This window comes from Seriola aureovittata, chromosome 17, assembly GCF_021018895.1.
Source record: "Seriola aureovittata isolate HTS-2021-v1 ecotype China chromosome 17, ASM2101889v1, whole genome shotgun sequence".
In the NCBI taxonomy this organism is placed as follows: Eukaryota; Metazoa; Chordata; class Actinopteri; order Carangiformes; family Carangidae; genus Seriola; species Seriola aureovittata.
Window position 1 is genome coordinate 25528293 of NC_079380.1, and position 22693 is coordinate 25550985.

General features: G+C 42.1%; 1 protein-coding gene and 1 long non-coding RNA gene across 3 annotated transcripts; one reads left to right on the forward strand and one right to left on the reverse strand.

Moving 5' to 3' along the window:
* The first annotated feature begins 517 nt into the window (after positions 1-517).
* Positions 518-22693, forward strand: crhr1 (corticotropin releasing hormone receptor 1). 2 transcript variants are annotated; one of them, XM_056401552.1, is made up of 14 exons: positions 518-852; positions 6495-6585; positions 6687-6737; positions 8833-8952; positions 10757-10839; positions 11581-11687; positions 13682-13802; positions 13906-14059; positions 14260-14320; positions 14401-14473; positions 19103-19188; positions 19959-20097; positions 20581-20622; positions 20744-22693. In XM_056401552.1, the coding sequence occupies exons 1-14, from the start codon at positions 823-825 to the stop codon at positions 20882-20884; spliced, it is 1299 nt and encodes a 432-aa protein (XP_056257527.1). In that variant the 5' UTR covers positions 518-822; the 3' UTR covers positions 20885-22693. The 2 variants fall into 2 exon arrangements, with proteins under 2 accessions (XP_056257527.1, XP_056257528.1); XM_056401553.1 differs by lacking the exons at positions 518-852; positions 6495-6585; positions 6687-6737 and adding an exon at positions 6759-6964.
* LOC130185212 (uncharacterized) lies at positions 14481-19994 on the reverse strand. Its single transcript, XR_008830112.1, has 3 exons — positions 19865-19994; positions 17819-19212; positions 14481-17728 (listed from the first exon to the last, which is right to left on the reverse strand). It is a non-coding gene; the product is annotated as an uncharacterized LOC130185212 (long non-coding RNA).

Sequence of the window (22693 nt, forward strand, 5' to 3'; positions counted from 1 at the left end):
TGTCAGATGCTTAAACCCACAAGCTCACGCGCACACCTCTTTGATGTCCGACTGTTGTAAGTGAAACTTTCAGAGCAGCGTCCAACACCTACGATCTTGAAGCTCAGTTTTTTCATTCTGAAGCTCCTTCCCTGGATCTGCTGCTGACACGTGATTGGCCGAATGACCAGGTGTACAGGTGTTCCTAATAAAGTGCTCAGTGAGTGTGTGATGCTGCAGCTGTGATCTGAGCTCAGCTGGTCTCACAAGGACCTGAACCGGGACTGTGTCTCTGGAACTGATGAGTTCAGACAGGAAAAAGCAGAGCTTACCTTTCACAATAAAGCGTCAGTTCATTGTTAATGTGAAACAATAAGCCCCAGAATCAAATCCTGCTCATCAGAATCATTACTTGTTTTGTGACTGGTCCACACTGGTTCCCCCCTCCCCCGCCGCCCCCCTACTCTCTGATTGGCTCGTGCTCTGCAGCAGCCTCCTCACAGGCAGCACGCGCTGGCCCGGTCTCAGTGTTCCCGGTGTAAATCCGCAGGAAGTCACAACAGATATCCCCGAACTCGGACCACAAATAGACCCGCGCTAACCCGGCCCCCCCTCCTCTCTGCAACCCGGCTAGTTTCTCCGCCTCCTGAATCTAACCCAGCTCTGCTCCGCTCGGTTCAGCTTGGATCTCTTCGTCTCCTCCTCAGTTGCGGATCTCTCATCTCACCTGTCCCGCGCTGGACCGTCATGACGCGGGACTTTTGGCAGACCGAAGTGAGATTGGCGGGACCGTCAACGAAGGACCGCCGCGTGCCATAGTGCGCGCGACCGTGAGATGTCTGAATGACAGAGATGGAGAAACTACTGAGTCAGGTGTGTGTGTGTGTGTGTGTGTGTGTGTGTGTGTGTGTGTGTGAGAGAGAGAGAGAGAGTGTGACATGATACTAATGAATTTATTTAATATAAAAAACAAAACGGTTTTTACCTTTTATAATAAACCTGGATGAGGATGATGATGATGGTGATCACTGATACATTGATAAAGACGTTTCATTTTTTATCATCAAAAAGAGCCTGTTTCCATGTGAACCAGATCAGATCATGTGACCATCAAACCAGTTCAGGTAATGGACTTTACCTTCAACTGGTCCCAGATCAGAGGTATGTGTTCGACCTGTTCTCTCACAGTCCTGTACGGGGGGGGGCGCAAAGCTTTTAAACCTGCACCCCCCTTCACCTGTAGAACCTGGAACTACAGTAGTACTGTAGTACTATAGTACTGTATGGAACTGTGGTACTGCAGTACTCTACTGTACTCTACAGTTTGTAGCTTTAATGTGATCAGTTTGTTTGTTTGAAAGCTGTGACCCACCCCCCATCCCCCACCCCCTATAGTCTGAGCTGCTGAGGTCACAACTCAACATGACCACAACATGTATTATGTCATTATGTCACATGTGTGTTTGAGAATCTCAGCTGTTTCCTTTCTGATGATGATGATGATGATGAAGAAGATGAGAATGATGATGAAGATGCTATAAAATATTTCATGACTGCACTAAAAGGTTTTATTTGGAAAATCCTGGACCGAAATGTTTCCTGTTTCTCCAGAAACCTCAACCACACCTGACCCCCCCCAGAACAAATCAAAATCAAATCAATAATCAATCAAACATCTGTCCAATCAGTCAGTGTGACTGGGAAAGTAAAGTCCAAACTGGAAACAAGTTTATCTTGGTGCTCCCCTGGTTTCTGTTTTGAGTCTCTGGTTTGAGTCTGTCACTCCGTCATTTGGTTGTTGGTTGGTTGTCAGTCGGTCAGTCGGTTGTTGGTTGGTTGGTTGTCAGTTGGCCTGTTGGTTGGTTGGTTGGTTGTCAGTTGATCAGTCGGTTGTTGGTTGTCAGTTGATCAGTCGATCAGTCGGTTTTTGGTTGGTTGTCAGTTGGTCAGTCGGTTGTTGGTTGTCAGTTGGTCAGTCGGTTGTTGGTTGGTTGTTGTCAGTTGATCAGTCGGTTGTTGGTTGGTTGGTTGTTAGTTGATCAGTCGGTCAGTTGGTTGTTGGTTGTCAGTTGATCTGTTGGTTATCAGTCAGTCAGTCGGTTTTTGGTTGGTTGGTTGTCAGTTGATCAGTCGGTTGTTGGTTGGTTGGTTGTTAGTTGATCAGTCGGTTGTTGGTTGTCAGTTGATCAGTTGGTCAGTCGGTTGTTGGTTGGTTGGTTGTCAGTTGATCAGTCGGTTGTTGGTTGTCAGTTGTTCAGTCGGTCAGTCGGTTTTTGGTTGGTTGTCAGTTGGTCAGTCGGTTGTTGGTTGTCAGTTGGTCAGTCGGTTGTTGGTTGGTTGGTTGTCAGTTGATCAGTCGGTTGTTGGTTGGTTGGTTGGTTGTCAGTTGGCCAGTTGGTTGGTTGGTTGTCAGTTGATCTGTTGGTTATCAGTCAGTCAGTCGGTTTTTGGTTGGTTGGTTGTCAGTTGATCAGTCGGTTGTTGGTTGGTTGGTTGTTAGTTGATCAGTCGGTTGTTGGTTGTCAGTTGATCAGTTGGTCAGTCGGTTGTTGGTTGGTTGGTTGTCAGTTGATCAGTCGGTCAGTCGGTTGTTGGTTGGTTGGTTGGTTGTCAGTTGATCAGTCAGTCGTTGGTTCGTTGGTTGTCAGTTGATCAGTCAGTTGTTGGTTGGTTGTCAGTTGATCAGTCGGTCAGTTGGTTGTTGGTTGGTTGGTTGGTTGTTAGTTGATCAGTCGGTCAGTTGGTTGTTGGTTGTTGGTTGGTTGGTTGGTTGTTAGTTGATCAGTCGATTGTTGGTTGTCAGTTGATCAGTTGGTCAGTCGGTTGTTGGTTGGTTGTCAGTTGATCCATTGGTCAGTTGGTTGTTTGGTTGGTTGTCAGTTGGTTTGATTGCTGGTTGATGGAGGGATGAAGATGTGTTCACTGACACTGTCAAAGCTGAAAAGAACACGATTCAGTTCAAACAACAGGAGTGAACACAGAACAGAGAATTAAAGTGGACATAAATAAATAGGTCACATCAAAAGAACCCTCATGTTTGTTCATGTAAATCTAAAGAGTCCTCTGGTCTCGTCTATGGTTGGTGGTCCAATCAGTCTTAGATCTCTCTGAGTCAGGATCCACGCAGACCAGACCCTTGAAACAGTCGTGACTCAGATGTTTTGGTGTCAGTGAGCAGTCATGTAAATCTCTACGACTGCTGGCATCAGATTTTTTGCTTTCTGTTCTTTGATGCAGAAAGGTTGATTATTTTTATATTTAGCACCAGACTACAAAATACTCCAAACCAGATCCATGAAAGACATGACAAACTAATTCTATATTTAATATTAGACTCCAAAGAGACCAGGATCAGGACTCAAATCAATGAGTTCAGCAACAGAAACCACTTTATTATGAGAGCTGCACACATAGAGGAAGCGCTTGTTACAGGGGAGCCTGAAGGACTCATTAGTAATGAAGTACAAACCACAGAGCTTTGTTAGATTTCCTCTCAGAGTCATTTCATCTCTGAGACAGTGAATTCATCAGAACAAACAGTAGAGAAACTGTGTCTTGTTTAAAAGCTTGTTTGTCTCATTCATTGAGTTTTAATTATCTCTGTTGCTGGAGCTGCTGTGATGCCTTCACTGCCCTCTGTTCCTCTGGGACTCCATAGTTCAGAGGAACATCCTCCTGTTTCCTCCCAGTCAGGAGCGCAGGCCTCAGTCCAACAGCCAATCTTAGTCCAGTGAAGTGAAAGGGAAGAATATCAGGCCTGATCCAGACCACGAGGACTGCTGATTGAATCCTTGTCTGTCAAACCAGAAACCCTCTCACTAAACGAACCAGAACCACGTAGGTATTAAAGGGCCGAGACAGAGTCTGGGTACTGATGCAGAACACGATGACTGAGTCGGACTACAAGGACCAGCTGCCTCCACTACGGCAGAGGAAGGAGGAGAAGGAGCAGGTGGTCTGATCTGGATCAACACACCTCGGCCCTCACTCATTCATAATGTGTGAACTTCATATAAATATAGGAATCAGTGTTATATATGTGATATTATATCACGACAAAGTAATGTAATATATATGATAATATATCATGACATACAGTGTTATACGTGACCTTAACACAGTAACAATGTTCACACTGATGTTATATAAAGTAATGATACAGTAGTGATGTTGTATTGTGACACAGTGGTGTAAACAATATAAACTGTATAAGTACATGAGGTGAATCCGAGCAGAGCAGAGACATATGGTCGTCACCCCCTGGGACCTCTAAGCCAATCAGATCGCTCTGCCTGCATGGCACTGCAAACCCTGAGAACAGTCAGTCTACATCAGAAACACATCTGGCACAGGGTTTCATATGGAGGCTCAGGCGCTAGTGATTATTGATAATATTATCTGAGGTCTAAAAAGTAAAGTAAGTAGTAAAATCATCTAGTAACTAACAGCTGATTCTTGGAGAGAAAACTCTCGTATGATTGTTCTTTAAACTTGAACTTCAGACAACAAAGACATTCATGGTTGTACGTCAGCGCCACCTCCGCTCTCTGAAGTTTCATGTTTTAAGTGACGGTTTGGCTCAAACTGTGGCGGAGGTAAATCTGTGGTCTGGGCCTCGACATTAGTCACCTCCACCAAGGAGACAATATTTCCACCTGTGTTTCTATGTGTGTTTGTTTGTTTATTTGTCTGTTGGTCTTTCTGTCTGTTTGTGTGTGTGTCTGTTTGTTTGTTTGTATCTTTGTTTATTTGTCTGTGTGACTGTTTGTTTTGTTTGTCTGTTTGTTTGTGCGTATCTTTGTTTGTGTGTTTGTTTGTCTGTGTGTCTGTTTGTTTGTGTGTTTATCAGCAGGATTACACAAAAAGCAGTAAACTGACTTGAACGAGTCTTGGTGGAGACTGGGTCCTGGTCCAGGGAAGAACTCATCACATTTTGGTGCTGATCCGGTTTGAGAGGGGGATCCAGGGATTTTCCTTGGTTTGGTTGTTGATGCAAAATCAGAGATACCAACGGTGTTTATCTATGAGTCTGTACAGTTTGGTGCAGATCCAGAATCTGGATCCTGGTCCTGGTACATGAACTATAGTTAAGGTCCAGACATGATGATTGTTAAAAATAGATATGAAGCAGTGAATAGGCAGCTGGTGTATGTGTGTGATGAAGATGATGTCTGCTCTGTTTGTTAATGAGCAGACTCAGTATTTCCTGCACCATCAGAATGTGGATCACACAGACCATGATCAAACAGAGACGGGACTTTAAAGCATTAGATATATTTGATGTGGTTATAACAGCTTATATGATGTCACTAGTAAATGTTTATATTGTGATTGGCTCATCATGTTAATCACATGACAGACAGATGGTCACAGTGACTCCCTGGTGGAGCCGTGGTCCAGGTTGTGGTTCTGTGTGGAGTTTGACTCTAAATGTCCCACAGAGGTCAGTGTGAATGGTTGTTTGTCTCTAAGTGTCTCCTGTGATGGACTGGAGACCTGTTCCCGCCTCTTGTCCAGATCAGCTGGGAACTATGTGGCTAAATGATGGATGCGTGTTGCCTTTGGATGTACATCGTGAACTCATGAACAAACTCCACATAATCCCTCAGGGAGACCGGGCTTGGTGTTTAGTGTAGGGACACCAACAGGACTGTTGTCCGTGACTCCTCCTCCTGAGCCAGACCCACAAATTTACACTGAACGCCCCAAAGACTGAGTGTGAGAGAGAGAGAGCTGCAGTCGCTCTAAATTTAGCTACAGCATCACCACAGTAAATCTCTGTGGACATTTACTCAGAGTGTGTGTGTGTGTGTGTGTGTGTGTGTGTGTGTGTGTGTGTGTGTGTGTGTGTCAGAGTGTTGAAATATGGAATGTGACTGAGTGAATCAGTCACATTAGTGAATAATTAATAGACTGAACAGCTGATTTATCGTCAGTTACTGAGTCTAATTGATGAATTGATGAATGGGTGAATCATGTTATTGTTGAACAGATGATAGTCACACATGGACAGGTCAGTGTCATGTGACCAGTTTAAACCATCTGGTCTGTTGGACCAATACCAGCTGAGAGAAACATTTTCTGAAGATGAAAATGAAGAAATTATTCGGAGTAAACTGAAGCTCACACACTCTGATCCTTATCTGATTCATCTTTACTCATATTTTATTCTGTCTGTCATATTAAATATGAAAAGAAAAGTCTGAGCAAACATCCTCAAACCTGTCTGTCTTCCTGTCTGACCTCAGAGCTGTGACTCATGAAGATGACCTGTCTCACAGTAGCAGGTGTAGGTTCTGAACCTGTATGTTCTCTCTGCGTCAGTTTCCTGTTCTTTCCTCCCACAGTAAAAGTATATGCAGCTTAATTTGTGCCCATGAGTGAATGGTTGTCTGTCTCTGTGTATCAGCTCTGTGATCGATTGAAATCCTGTCTAAGTGTAGCCCACCTGGCACCCTGACACCCACAGGGATATGGGAGAAGATGACGTCTCTTGCTCTCGCTCTGTTTCCCAGGTGGTTTGTGTGTGTGCGCTGCTGACTGGACGAGTATCTCCAGCAGAGTTAACCTGTGAAACTTTGACCCTCCTGTCGACCAACCTGACAGGTAACCTTCTGTCTGTCTTCCTGTCTGTGGTTCAACAGTTTCAATTCTCAAATAATAAACTGGTGAAAAGTGCAAACTTCTGCTTCCTGTCTCTTTCTCAGCGAGGACTTTGGTGTTATTCAACCATACATTCACCATCAGTAACACCTCAGGTTTGTACAGCTGACTTTCACCTTTGACCTCTGTTAACCACTATAAATAAGAGCAACACTCCCATCAAGGACCCCTCTGGATCACTGTGGACCTTTTGATGATTACTCCAAACAAGATGACCTTAAATGATTTGGACTTCACATAGCTACTCTGCAAGGCTCGGGACTAAACTTGAACTGATCTTGATCAAACATCACCAACCTGATCTTTCTTTGGACAGAGTGGGGTAATCTTAACCTTTTTACTGCACCTACATAGATGAAACTTTTTCAAGGCTACCATAATTACATACAAGAACCTTGAAGAACTCAGGATTACCCTCACGAGACAAGTGTAGCTCTAAATACTCAGGATTACTACAATGCAAGAGTACCCATAAATACCAAGGACCACCCAAACTAAACAGGAGTGTCCTGGGTTCTGAGGACCACCCTAATTAGGCATGAATTATAACATTGGAGAACTCTTAAGTACCTAGAACTACAAGGGAATAAATGTATGTTCCCCTAAGGACCCTAGATTATGTTAAAGAACGCAAGAAGAACCTTTAAGGGGCTATTTGTGAGTTTTCTCTGCTGCTGAATGTGGTTTCTTGCCGGGAGCAGGTGGTTGTGATAGTCTCTTGTTTCAGTCATCGTTGTCTTTATAGTAGAGGTTAGAATACACCCTGTGAGTAACTACTTCTTCAAGGCACAGTGGGAACTACAGTGAGCCGCTATTGGGAAGTGATGAAACGTAGTAAGTCATACAAATCATAGTATAGTAAAGCATAAAAGTCATGTAAAATAAGTCATAAAAAAGTCATTGTAAAGTAAGACATAAAAAAGTAATAGTATTGTAAGGCATAAAAAGCCATAGTATAGAAAGGTATAAAAAGTCATAATATAGTAAGGCACAAAAAATCAAAGTACAGTAAGTCATATAAAAGTCTTTCTCAAGTAAGGCATAAGAACGTCATAGGATAGTCAGGTATAAAAAATAACTATAGTAAGGCATAAAAAAGTCAGAGTATAGTTAAGTGCAAAAAGTCATTGTGTAATAAGACATAAAAATGTCATAATATAGTAAGTCATAAAAACTTCATAGTACAGCAAGTCACGGAAATGTCAAACTATAGTTAGTCATAAAAAGTCATAGTATAATAAGGCATAAAAACGTCATAATATAGTGAGTCATAAAAGTCGTAAAAATGTTATTCTATAGGAAGGCATAAAAAAGTAATAGTATAGTAAATTAGAAAAATGCCATAATTTAGTAAGGCATAAAAAAATCATAGATAGTAGGGCATTCAAAAGTCAGAGTATCATAAGGTATAAAAATGTCACAGTATAGTAAGGTATAAAAACATCATAGAATAGTAAGGCATAAAAAAGTCATTGTACAGTAAGTCATAAAAAGTCACAGTATAGAAAGGATTAAAAATCTCATAGGTATAAAAAGACATTATATAAGGCATACAAAAGTCATAGTATTATAAGTCATAAAATTCATAGTATAGTAAGGAATAAAAAATCATAGTGTAGTACGGTATATAAAAAGTCATTGTATTGTAGAGCATAAAAAAATCATAGTATAGTAAGGTATAAAAACATATGTTAAGTCATAAAAAAGTCATAGTAAAGTATGTCATAAAAATGTCATAATTTAGTAAGTCATAAAAAAGTAATAGTATAGTAAGGCAGAAAAAGTCATAGTCTAGTAATGGATAAAAACGTCATAAGATAGTCAGGTATAAAAACATCATAGTATTCATGATAATATTTTCATTTTTTCAACAGAAATTAAACTCATACTTTGATACATCCACCATTTTATGTTTAGTCCTCCTAAGAACCTGACTGCTAGCCCACAGGAGACAGAAGCCAGGATTAGCTTGCTAGTTAACGTTGGCTTGCATGGTTAATTAACATAAGTTCACATTTTTCTGGTGATGCTGGGTAACACTCTTATATTCTCACATGATGCTAGTCTTCAGAAAGTCCCTTTCAGGCAATCAAATGCTAGCATGTCCAAGTCGTTATCTGTCTTTCTTTCTGTCTATCTCTCTGTGTCTCTGTCTCTCAGTCTTTCTAACTATTGTCTCTCTGCCTGCAGATCTGTATTGTGACCTATCTGTGGATGGTATAGGGACCTGTTGGCCTCGTAGTGCAGCAGGAGAGATGATCTCCAGACCTTGTCCTGAACAGTTGAATGGCATCCACTACAACACCACCAGTACGTACGACTGTTCTGTGATCAGGTTTCTCTTCTTCTTTCTTCTCAACTCAGGAGCTGGATTCAACGCGCCGTGTGACCAAACCTGTTCCTCTTCCACAAACTCATGGTCTATTCAGGTGTAAATTAAATGTAGAGACCATCTCACAATGGAATCAGTATTATAACTACATTATTACATCAGTTATGAGCCATAGTGAGTTTTTATAGTTAAGCAACCTTTTGTAGTAATTATGACCAGGGCAAAGAAGGAAGTCAGGCAGTAGTAGACAGAGTGACCGAGTCCTCAGAGTCAGTGAGGTTTGGACAGACCCAACAGTTGAGTTGTGCCTTTACACCCACACATCAGTTTGAATGTGGACTGACAGTGAAGCAGCTGGAAGGTTATAGGTTGTGTTTCTCAGCTATATTTTAAAGGGTCAGTCTGGTGGAGTTAGTACAGTAATCTTCATCCCTACTCAGTCCTCAGCCAATCAGAAGCTGCAAATTAAGTGTTAGCCAATCATAGCTGAAACAACAACAGTCTGAGGAGAAAGCAGAAGATTTACTGACTTTTTATTTCCTGCCAACTGGACAGATTACACTAATTCCCAGTAGAAATGAGAAGTGTGTGTGTGTGTGTGTGTGTGGGTGGTTGGGAGGGTGGCAATAAATATCCCGTTTAATTAGAGGTCTAGTTGTTGATCTGACTTAATAGCATGAGTCGTGTGTGTGTGTGTGTGTGTGTGTGTGTGTGTGTGTGTGTGTGTGTGTGTGTGTGCTGGAGCTGATGTCTTACCCCACCTACAGACTAATGAGCTAGCTGTCGGTCAGTATTGAGTGGGTGTATTGATCTTACCAGCTAATCATCTGGTCAGTCACTGTCACAGCAGTTATAGGACAAACTTACAGCTGTTTCCATGGTTACGCTGTAGATGCTTGTGGTACACAATTAGAATTTCAACTTAATATGAATTAAATGAATAAAATGAAGCTGAAAACACTAACATATTTGTTTGTAAGATTTTCAGTGCAGAACTTTGTGTTCTCTGGTGTTGGTACTTTTACTTATGTACAGGATCTGAGGCTTTCTTCCATCACGGCTAAAATGTCTCTGAAGGTTAAAGATATGTTCTCGTAACATCAGAAAATATGGGAATGATACCATTTATGTGCCAAACATGTGAAGAGTGATTCAATAAATTCTTACCATCAGTAGACTTGTACAAAGATACGATAAGAAACCGAATGAAAAGATACAAAACAAAATGATACGATATGAAATGATGCAAAATTATACAATACGATACCATATGTAAAGACAGGGTACAATACGATACGATACACTTTATCATCCCAAGGGGGGAATTAGTCTTTGACTCTGTGCTGCACACAAGTTACCTTCAAAGTAGTGATATAAAACACATAAAAGCAATAACACTGTCCTAAATCCAACTACAAATTGGTCATATTTCACATTACACATACAGTATGTGTAATATTACATACATTTCACATTAAACAATGCGAAGTGGACACCTTGGTTCTGTTTTCATATGTTTACAGACACTGTAGGTTTTATTTGAAACAATGAAAGTAATATGAAAACTAAAAAAAACTAAAACCAGGATAAACCATGTCATCGGAAAAATCCTAATTTTCTGGGACAGTCGCTCAAAAAAGAGAACAATCCTGGGAAAATCTTTCTGTAAATAACCATTATCCTGTGTGTGTGTGTGTTGTGTGTGTGTGTGTGTGTGTGTGTGTGTGTGTGTGTGTGTGTGTGTGTGTGTGTGTGTGTGTGTGTGTGTGTGTGTGTGTGCAGACCGGGTGTACAGAGAATGTCAGTCTAATGGCAGCTGGGCTCCTCGAGGAAACTACAGTCAGTGCACAGAGATCATCATCCTGGTGAGACTTATCAGTACACTGATCAATACAATCATTGATCACTACACTCTGATCAATAGATTATCAATATTGTCACCAATAAAAACAATAACAACACACACACACACACACACATAAAAAACATAAACCAATCGGAGACAAGCATGAGAATAAGAGCGTAAACCATCTGGTGTGTGTGTGTGTGTGTGTGTGTGTGTGTGTGTGTGTGTCCATATGTTGTGTCATGTAACACAGTTACTTTCTCTTTCCCACTGAGAGAATCTGTCACCCATGTCCCACTCTCCTCTGATTGGACAGCCCAGTTGGCTGCTGGCCAATCACAGCACTGTTATTAATGTGAAGTCACATGATAAAAGCTCAGTGATTGGTCAGTTTGCCCTTGAATGGTTCTGATGCTCAGCTTCATTTCAGCCTGGAAATCACTGGATAAATATAATTTTTATTATTTTTAGAAAACCAGAGGAAACATAAAAACACACAGAGGCTTCAGCAAATATTCACATCCTTCACTGTGGTTGTACATGTAAATGGATTAAACTGCCATTTTTTTTCCAATCAATCTATAATCAATAACATATAATCACCCATAGTCCTTTACATCTGGTCTCAGCATTTCAACACAAACTGTAGAAACTGGACCTGATTCTCTGCACAGCAATAACCTGCAGTTTGTTCTGTTTCTAATGATCATTACACACTGTCTCACCTGTGTCTCACCTGTGTCTCACCTGTGTGTTTCAGAGGAAGAGTAAAGTCCATTATCAGGTTGCTGTGATCATCAACTACCTGGGTCACTGTATCTCTCTGGGAGCACTCCTGCTCGCCTTCACTCTCTTCATGAGACTCAGGTAACATACCTGTCTAAACACACTCACTTACTGTTACAGATTGACTCTGTTGTGTGAGAGGAAACAGCTCAGGTGTTCATCAGCTGATTCCCACTCTGTAACAACCCTACAACAAGATGTCAGGCTCGGGACACAAGGTAGAACCCAAAAGCACGATCCGAGAGGCAGTTGACAATCAGGCAGTTTATTGTACAACTCAATAAAAAACCAACAACAGCGTTCCAAAAACAGACTGGAAGCCCACTGGAGACAGGCCATGGATCCAGTGGGAAAAAGCAGAGACGTGGTCAGGCGGGCAGGACAAGGCAACGGTACCGACAGGGGACAGGCAGGTCTCAGGAAACGGGTCACAAAAAAAAGGTCTCTCTCAAGGTCACTACTACTCTAAGTCACTCACTACGGAAGAAAACTAACTGGCAAAGTGAAAAGGGACAAACCGGACATAAATACTGTGGGGATAACGAGACACAGGTGACACACATCAGGGAAAAAGCAGGTAATCACCCAGGAGGAAGTAAAGACACAAGAGGGAAACTACCAAAATAAAACAGGAAATGACAAGACAGACATAAAACACTAAGGCCTGGGGACCGTTGTGAGTGTGTGTGTGTGTGTGTGTTAGCGTTATAGTATGTCATTGTGAGTGTGGCTAATGTCCAGTCATTGTTGGAGGACTGTGATGGATTAGAGACACAGATCAAAGGAAGTGATGATGGTGATGATGGTGATGATGATGGTGATGATGATGATGATGATGGTGATGGTGATGATGGTGGTGATGGGGATGATGATCGTGATGATGGTGATAGTGATGGGGATGATGGTGATGATGGTGATGATGATGATGGTGGTGAAGGTGATGGTGGTGATGATGATGATGGTGGTGATGGTGATGGTGAGGATGGTGATGGTGGTGATGATGGTGATGATGATGATGGTGATGATGGTGATGATGATGGTGATAGTGATGATGATGGTGGTGATGATGGTGATGATGATGATGGTGATGATGGTGATGATGATGGTGATAGTGATGATGATGATGATGATGGTGATGATGGTGATGATGGTGATGGTGATGATGATGGTGATGGTGGTGATGATGGTGATGATGATGATGGTGGTGATGGTGATGGTGAGGATGGTGATGGTGGTGATGATGGTGATGATGATGATGGTGATGATGGTGATGATGATGGTGATGATGGTGGTGATGGGGATGATGATGGTGATAGTGATGGGGATGATCGCGATGATGGTGATAGTGATGGGGATGATGGTGATGATGGTGATGATGATGATGGTGGTGATGGTGATGGTGAGGATGGTGATGGTGGTGATGATGGTGATGATGATGATGGTGATGATGATGGTGATAGTGATGATGATGATGATGGTGATGATGGTGATGATGGTGATGATGGTGATGGTGATGATGATGGTGATGGTGGTGATGATGGTGATGATGATGATGGTGGTGATGGTGAGGATGGTGATGGTGGTGATGATGGTGATGATGATGATGATAGTGATGATGGTGATGATGATGGTGATAGTGATGATGATGATGATGGTGATGATGATGGTGATAGTGATGATGATGATGATGGTGATGATGGTGATGATGGTGATGGTGATGATGATGGTGATAGTGATGGTGATGATGATGGTGATAGTGATGATGATGATGATGGTGATGATGGTGATGATGATGGTGATAGTGATGATGATGATGATGGTGGTGATGGTGATGATGATGGTGGTGATGGTGATGATGGTGGTGATGATGATAGTGATGATGGTGGTGATGGTGATGGTGATGATGGTGATGATGGTGGTGATGATGATGATGATGGTGGTGATGGTGATGATGGTGATGATGGTGGTGATGATGATGATGATGATGATGGTGATGGTGGTGATGGTGAGATGTCTCTCAGTCTGTCTCTGTGTCTCTGCCTGTCTGTCTGTGTCTCTGTCCCCGTCTCTAACAGGAGTATTCGCTGTCTGAGGAACATCATCCACTGGAATCTGATCTCAGCGTTCATCCTGAGGAACGGCACCTGGTTCATCGTGCAGTTAACGATGAATCCTGCTGTAACCGAGAGCAACCAGGTAATACATACACACAGTGACTGTGTTGCTGACAACTGTCACCATGGAGACAAGGTGATCTGCAAGTAAACACAGATTCACCCCTGCACCCCCACCCCCACAGGTGTGGTGCAGGTTGGTGACAGCAGCCTATAATTATTTCCATGTGACGAACTTCTTCTGGATGTTTGGTGAAGGCTGTTACCTCCACACAGCCATCGTCCTCACCTACTCCACCGACAAACTCAGGAAGTGGATGTTCATCTGCATCGGCTGGGGTAAGTATACCTGTCTGTCTGAACACCTGTCTGTCTGAACACCTGTCTGTCCTCCTGTCAGCTTAATTGCTCACCTATCCATCAATACACCTGTCCGTTAGTACACCTGTCTGTAAATCTGTCTGTCAGTACACCTGTCTGTCTGAACGCCTGTCTGTCCTCCTGTCAGCTGACTTGCTCACCTGTCTGTGTGGTTACAGGTATTCCTTTTCCCATCATAGTGGCCTGGGCTTTTGGGAAACTTTACTACGACAATGAGAAGTAAGTCACATGATCAGGTCATAGGTGTGGGATGAAGTCAGTCACATGATCTACATAAATCCATTGTATTTGATTGACAGGTGCTGGTTTGGAAAGAAGGCAGGAATTTACACAGACTACATCTACCAGGGCCCCATGATCCTCGTCCTGTTGGTAAGAACTCATCCAGTCCATATCTGGCTTTGCATTAATAAGCCTAGCCTAGCCTAGCCTAGCCTAGCCTAGCCTAGCCTAGCCTAACCTGGCATACAGAGCATCTCCAAACACATGAGGACAACATCTGTGCTGTAATTTCAGCTATATGCGTAACAACATTAATATTACATAAAATAAGTTTAACCTTTAAGTTTTTGTTGATGTGTGACTTTGTGTGCAACACAGCAAACAACACACATGGATGGCTCTAAAAAAATGATGTTTAAACATCATTCCCTTTTCCACGTGTTGGTTCTTCATGTCCCTGTCCTTCATCATCAGCAGTAGAGTCTAAACACAAACTCATTAACAGGCCTGTTGTATTTCGTCCTCTCCACAAACAGAAAACCGCCTCAGTCTCTCCATGTTTATCTCGTTTGCTCTTTAAATGTCACTTTATCCCTCTGAGCAGCAGGAGGCGCTGCAGCCTCCTGATCCACGTCTGTCTGTGGCGGTTCAGGATCCAGGTTTTAACATTTACTTTTAATGGTCAACATGGGAGGGAGCTTCATGTCCTCTAAATATTTAATACTGAGAACTTGTTTTCTGTTCTACCTGCAGCTGTTATACTTTAAAGGGGACATATTATGCAAAATGCACTTTTCCATGGTTTTCTATCAGTAATATGTGTCCCCGGCCTGTCTACAAACCCCCCAAACATGAGAAAAGTCCATCCTCTCCGTCTTTTGCTTTCGCCACCTTTCAGAAAATGTGTGCTCACACAGGCCAATTGGAGATTTTCCCTTGATGTCGTCATGAAGGGAGATGACACCTCCCCCCAGGTGGGTGACACTCCCCGAGCTAGGTGTGTGCTCCGCCCTCTGAGTCCGCCTTGCAGCCGCTATCGTTTATTCCCTCGCATCACCGGCTCTGGTAAAACTGTGTCGAAGGTACGAGCGATGCTAGTTGCTCGGTTGTTGGCTGTACAAACCAGCACAGAAGTCTTTTTATCCCCTACGCCTGAGGATCTGAAGACCCAGTGGATTTGTTTTATTTGATTTTTGATGGACACTTTAGGAGTTGTAGCGGGCTAACCATTTCACGTCGGACTGCTTTCTCAATGAGGGCCAGTACAATGCGGGATTCGCTACATTCTGAAGATAAAGCTTGGATCAGCACCGACTGTCCGAGACCCAACTTCAAACTTTGGAGCTGTAAGTTTCACCATTTTATGTCGCTTTACTGTATGTACACACTGTTGCGTGTGTTGTTAGCATGGCAGCTAATGTGGCTAACGTTTTGCCTCGTCCACACAGCCGGGTATAGCCGGGTACAGATTGTATGCAATTCTTCTGCTTGGTATTGCTGTGTGACGTTGATTAGCTAACTTGATTAGCCACCCTGCTAACTATATCACACTTGAAAGGCGTTTTAGCTGTCTGTAAAGTCAAGCCAGTAAAATTCAGACTAAACAAGCTTTGCAGTGATTAGCATAGGTCTCTGGGCTTGTTTATTAGTACTGTGAAAGTTATTATTGAGAGTCATGCCTTATGATGTCCGTTTTAACGTTTATATCATGTTCACAGATACAGTGCCTGTAGGGAATATCTAGATAAGCGCAGAGTTACAGGGAATATGTGAAAGGAGATAGTCTGTAATACACATTTTTTGCATTTTGCACATATAGTGAGCTATTTGCAGTATTTACAAGCTATTGACAAACCCAGTTTACACATAATTGAGTGCATGTGTTGTTATCATTTATGCACTGCTTGCAGCTGTTGCCATAACTACACATTTGAGGAGATGTTGGTGTAACCTCTGTTTCCTCTGTTCAGGCCATCTATACAGCTTCCTGCAACAGGGGATGTTGCATGCCAGACTGACCCACTGCAGGCACACAGTTATCCTTGAAGATCTTCAGCCTCACATCAGAAGTACAGGTCTGTAGCCATCTGAAGTGCATCTACTTTTGATAAACCTAACAGTCATTTATCAGTCGTGGAATAATGTGCAGGTAAATGAAGCTGTGGTTACTTAGAACTTGTGAGAGTGTGTAGGCTAAGGTTTCTGTCATCATCTGTCACCTGGCTGCCATGTACTACAATGAAACTGCTGACCGACCACAAGCCCAAACAAAAGAAGGTGAACCACTGTTCAAGGTCCAATTTCCAAAAGCCATGAAGGGAGAATGCAGAGCTACACCAGTTAAGACTGAGGCGACATTCTATAAGTGTTATATTATTTTATTTTTCAACCAAAAAATGTTTTGTACACATTGTATTAAGTATTGCACATATAATGTTATGACAGTTCCATCAACAACAAAATACAGTAAAGAAAATGTCAGGAGGTATTTAGAAACAGACTTTCAGTCATTGTTTTGTAAAAAAACAACAAAAAAGTGAAAAATGTAAACAAAATCTTTTGTGTTTTATCAAACAGGGAATGTGGTGGACCTCATATTTGAAAAAGTCTTTGTTGACCTGGGACCATACACAGAAGCTGCTTTGGCCATCCCCATCCCAGAGGACCTCACTGCACAGTTGGAGCGGCCTGAGAAGGAGGAGGTCATATCCAGCTCTGTGTCCCGGTTCTATCATGGGCCAGTCTAAAACCCACATACCGGCCTGTGGCGTCAGGAAACTCGGCACTGATGCGTAGGACCACGCAGGCTGGAATGACGACCCGGATTCTGCAACCAAGGAAGCACCAGCTCACAAAGCTCCTATAGGCTAGATACCTGTACTGACTGAAACAACTGGACAGGGCATTTAGTCTTGCAAACATATATCTATGTTGTGTCTCACAATTTTTTTTTTATGGATCCAGTGAATCCTACAGTTTTTTTTATTATCACTGATTATAATTGCCTCATTTGATGTAAATAAATGCTTGATTATTACTAAAGAAATGACTCCTCTGAATTCATATATTATATGCACACTATCTGCTGATAGAAGAACTTTACAAATCAAAGAGCAGCTAAACTAATTTATTTGAGGGTGTGTTACTCTATTTGTGGTGTGTTGTTACCATTGTAAAATTATGTGCACTGAAGTAAAACAAGACTGTCTAACATCTTTTATTCAGATTGAAACTATGTTTTTACAAAGAAGCAAAACGTACTGGTGTATTCCTCTCAACCGTAAAGGACCATAGTCAGTGCGGTACATGTTGCAGGCAGAACACAATGAGGCAGAGCGGCTCCAACCCAGGACGGCCGACCATACATGATAAATCTTCCTTAATCTCCCATAGCCGTCTGGTAACCTACAGTGAATTGCAAATGGTAAATGCTATGGTTTATTATTAATGTAATCAAAACAAATTAGTGATTAGTTTGTCCAGTGAGAATGCTACCTGTGGTATCTCCTAGCAGCAGATGTTCTCAGCTTCTGTGGGCATGGTTGCACAGTTTCCACAGGAGCACCTGTCCAAAATATAGAGAAAAATGGAAACATTCACCAGAATATAAAGCTTGTGAAATTCAAACACTGACAGACAGTGGAGCTAAGGTGGGTAAGAAGTAAGCTTGGCTACATATCAGGCGCATATAACAGGTCATTTATAACATGTCACTTATTGCATATAATGTGGAGCTTGACAACAGTGTAGTGTAGAAAACTGCACAGTTTAGTCTTTGACTAAAGATTACTGTTGCTGTCAGACATGTTTATACTGATTTACAGCTTTCATTGTAATACACAAAATACATTTACTACATAAAGGAAGATGTCATGATGAGCATCTCTGCTCAAAACATGGAGAAACATGATTTACTTTGTCAGCATCTATTAAAATATCTGACTAGTACTGACACTGAACACCTGTAGCAGTCCACATACAACAAACATTTTCAGACTGTAAAAGTATATCTAAGGAGGCATGACAGATAACTACATTACGCAATTCACAATAGTGCTTATTTACCAAAAGAGCTCCAGTAATGACGAGACAGTAACAGTTAGCATTAGCTACCTAGCTACATGTTGGTAACTGTGTGCCAGCAAACATCAACAAACTGAAAATGTAAAGTCAAAATACACAACATTGGTTACCAACCATTCAGTTGTAGAGTTTGAACTTCTTCAGCAGCCTCTCCCTCTGGGTCACATTCTGGATAAAAGTCGTGTGGTTGAACCAAATCGCTACCGACGCCAGGTCGACGGTCACGGTCACCGTAAACATTAGAGCATGGTGCCAGAAGCCCAAGCCGCATCCCCTTCCGAAGAGGGGCGTGGTCAGGCACAGCTCATTTGCATTTAAAGCTACAGACACAAAAACAGCCTGTTCTGAACAGGGCTGAAAAAGAGGGGTTTACAGGCATGCTGAAATATAAGATCGGAGTGGATTTTTTAGCAAGAAACTTCAAAGACATGTTTTGGGGACGTCTGAGACTTATTTGAACTTGTTGAAAAGGAGCATAATATGTCCCCTTTAATGATCTCTCAGCTCATTTAACCCCAGACAGAGCGGTGGAACCTGATTGGTCCTGCTGTGTTCATTATGATCACCTGGTGCAGGTACAGAACGATATTAATGTATAAAACTACAAACAAACCTTGACAGAAGAGAAACGTTGGGCCAGACGAGGACTCAATACAAACAACAACTCTGTATGAACGTTTCTCGTCTCCTCCTCAGGTCAACTTCGTCTTCCTGTTCAACATCGTTCGGATCCTGATGACCAAACTGAGGGCATCGACCTCGTCAGAGACCATCCAGTACAGGTACGAGGCCAGCACAAGAAGTTCCTGTAGAACAGGTGAAAACATCTTGCAGCTGAAGCAGACTGAAGACACAATATAAGCTGTAACATAGAGTGCGTTGTTGTGTGATGTTGTGTTCTGTGTGTTCATCGCACACATGTATATGATGTAACTACAGACCTTTGTGACCTCATGACACATGACATGGAAACTTTCTGTCACAGAATTGTTCAGAGGGTTTTTTTCGTGTTCAGTTTTCTCGTCCTTTGGTGTAAAATCCATAAAATATATCTTAATTCTAAACGTTGATTCATCTAAATAATTATGGAACATTGTGTAAATGTGTTTAATGAATTCATTAAGATTTGTTGAACTCTTTTTTATTCTTTTTTGACCATTTTCAGTGTTTTTAAATTCAATAACTACATTATTACAACCTTCCGTTTTAAAGTGTGTCAATGTCAATTAATGTGACACTTTATTATTATTAAGACAAAGGGAAATGAGGAATTCTTTCTCATTCCTCTCTAGCAAAAATAAAATTAGTTTGTTATCTCAAAATATCTTCAATAACAGTTGAGTATTTAGCTTCATCTTTTATTACGAAAGGATCAGAGCAAAGTTTGACTCATATTAACTGAAAAAGTTCAACAAGTCATAATTTCATATTAAATAAATAAGATTCAGTTTCTCTCACCACAGACAGATTTACAGTGTTAGTGACATTTCACACTGTATGAAGTTAAAAATCAGATCAGTCAGCTGATCTCGTTGTGGTCTGGCTCCTGCAGGAAGGCGGTGAAGGCGACTCTGGTGCTGCTGCCTCTCTTAGGAATCACCTACATGCTGTTCTTTGTGAATCCTGGAGGAGAAGACGAAGTCGCTCAGATCGTCTTCATCTACTTCAACTCCATACTGGAGTCCTTCCAGGTTCATCTCACAGCAAACATTTCAGTCTGTTAGCAGCCTATTAGCTTTCTGTTAGCAGCCTGTTAGCTGTCTGTTAGCGGTCTGCTAACAGCCTGTTAGCGGTCTGCTAGCTGTCTGTTAGCTGTGTGTTAGCTCTGTTAGCAGCCTATTAGCTGTCTGTTAGCTCTGTTAGCTGTCTGTTAGCAGCCTATTAGCTGTCTGTTAGCTGTCTGCTTGCAGTCTGTTAGCAGCCTGTTAGCTCTGTTAGTTGTCTGTTAATTGTCTGTTAGCAGCCTCTTAGCTCTATAAGCTGTCTGTTAGCAGCCTGTTAGCTATGTTAGCTGCCTGTTAGCAGCCTCTTAGCTCTGTTAGCTGCCTGTTAGCAGCCTCTTAGCTCTGTTAGCTGTCTGTTAGCAGTCTATTAGCTCTTTTAGCAGCTACCAGCCTGTTCCTTTACCAGCCTGTTAGCTCTCTCTTAGCAGCTAACCCTGTCTGTGTCCACAGGGATTCTTTGTCTCAGTGTTCTACTGTTTTCTCAACAGTGAGGTGAGACTGATGTTTTGTACTCAGCCCACTTAGTTTTTATTTCTATATAAGGTCACACATATTAACATTTACAGGTACACAGGATATTTACCTGTCTGTCTAACTGTCTGACTGTGTGCAGGTGCGATCTGCAGTCAGGAAGCGTTGGATTCGTTGGCAGGATCGTCACTCCATCCAGAGCCGGGTGGTGCGCGCCACGTCACTGCCCACCTCACCAAGCAGAGTATCTTTCCACAGCATCAAACATTCCTCTAACCTCTGACAGTCTGTTGGACCTGAACACATTCAATCACAACCTGTGATGTTATTCCACTCAGCCAATCAGAGGGATCAGTGGATCAGATCAGACCAGCCAATTGCAGGGCACAACACAGATTTATGGAGCCAATCAGGCGAGATCTGTCAGTCAGGTTTCTTCATGGCCCCACCCCCTTTCATTAGCTGGCCAATCACAGGATGTGATCAGCTGCTTCTACAGGGTCACATGTCCTTTTAGGCAGCTGGACAGTGTCCACATTCTGTAATCGATAAGTTTATTTATTTATTAATAAATGTGTAATAATGTGTTATTGATGAGCTGTAACTGTTTATATTGTAATATTGATCACCAGCTTTCTACTATTTAACAGAGCTAAACACACACACACACACACTGAGAACATTTCCCATGAGGAAACAGGAAGCTGAACAATAATCACACAACTTTACTGTTTGTGTCGTTACCTTGAAACAACAAAAAACTGATTTTGACATTGTTGTCCTCTGATGCTGCAACAAGCTAATATGTTATTATGTTGTTATAATGTTAGTAGTCTGTTAGCTCTGTTAGCAGCCTGTTAGCTTTGTTAGCAGTCTGTTAGCATCCTCTGATGCTGCAACAACAAGCCAGTGTGTAAGAAACACAATTCGAGACCTTTGTTGGAGAGTCACGGCCTCACACAGGCTATGAAATCCAAACTTTTATTTCATTAAATCACTGTCACTATAAACATGGGATTAAACAGGGCATTATAAAAAACCCCTTCCGCCTGAACACATCACACAGAGAGCGGAGCAGCCAGCAGGGGGCACTCTTAACAAACTGTCTCTGTTCCACATCACCTCCTCTAACTGCTGAAGATCAACTCCCTGATTCTGCTTCACAACATCTGGACAGATACTGATGTTAATCCTGGGATTGAAAAACATCATGGCTTTAAGTCCAGATAACAACAAAGAGCTGCCACACCTTTAATATTTGCACTTTCCATCAGATTGACTTGAGCTAAATGTCTATTCATTGTAATTGTTGTGCACATTTGCACTAAAACCTTGTTTAAATACAAAGATGATAGAGACCAGTAGTACTAACAGTAACCATAGTAACCATAGTAACCCCAGTAGCCACAGTAACCATAGTATAGTTAGTACCTGTAGGTTAGTACCTGTGGAGGGAAACACTCAGGATGAAACACAAACTGCTCCTCCTTATTATTGTGTGTGTGTGCCTGTGTGTGTGAGTGAGTGAGTGAGTGTGTGTGTGTGTGTGTGTGTGCGCCTGTGTGTGAGTGAGTGAGTGAGTGTGTGTGTGTGTGTGCGCCTGTGTGTGTGTGAGTGAGAGAGTGTGTGTGAGTGAGAGAGTGTGTGTGTGTGAGTGAGTGAGTGAGTGTGTGTGTGTGTGTGTGCGCCTATGTGTGTGAGTGAGAGAGAGAGTGTGTGTGTGTGAGTGAGAGAGTGTGTGTGTGTGCCTGTGTGTGTGAGTGAGAAAGTGTGTGTGAGTGAGAGAGTGTGTGTGTGCCTATGTGTGTGAGTGAGAGAGTGTGTGTGAGTGAGAGAGAGAGTGTGTGTGTGTGTGTGCGTGTGTGTGAATCAGTGGCATTATTAGCTGGAAGAAGCTTGATACCTGATTTAAACCCATGACTTTTTGGTAATATTAAGTAGTACTAAGTATTGAATTTATAATGACATCATCAGATGAAGGAGCGCTTGGTTCACCCACCAGCCTGAGTGACTCACTCTGATGTTCGACATTTACATGTGACTCTGTATCTGATAATATCAAATCATGAAATAAATTCTTCATCAGCCTGAA

Coding starts and splice junctions, on each gene's coding strand:
- crhr1 (XM_056401552.1), top strand. CDS start 823: ATGACAGAGATGGAGAAACTACTGAGTCAG. Junction 6,586..6,686: donor CCTGTCGACCAACCTGACAG/GTAACCTTCTGT, acceptor TCTCTTTCTCAG/CGAGGACTTTGGTGTTATTC. Junction 6,738..8,832: donor CACCATCAGTAACACCTCAG/GTTTGTACAGCT, acceptor CTCTGCCTGCAG/ATCTGTATTGTGACCTATCT.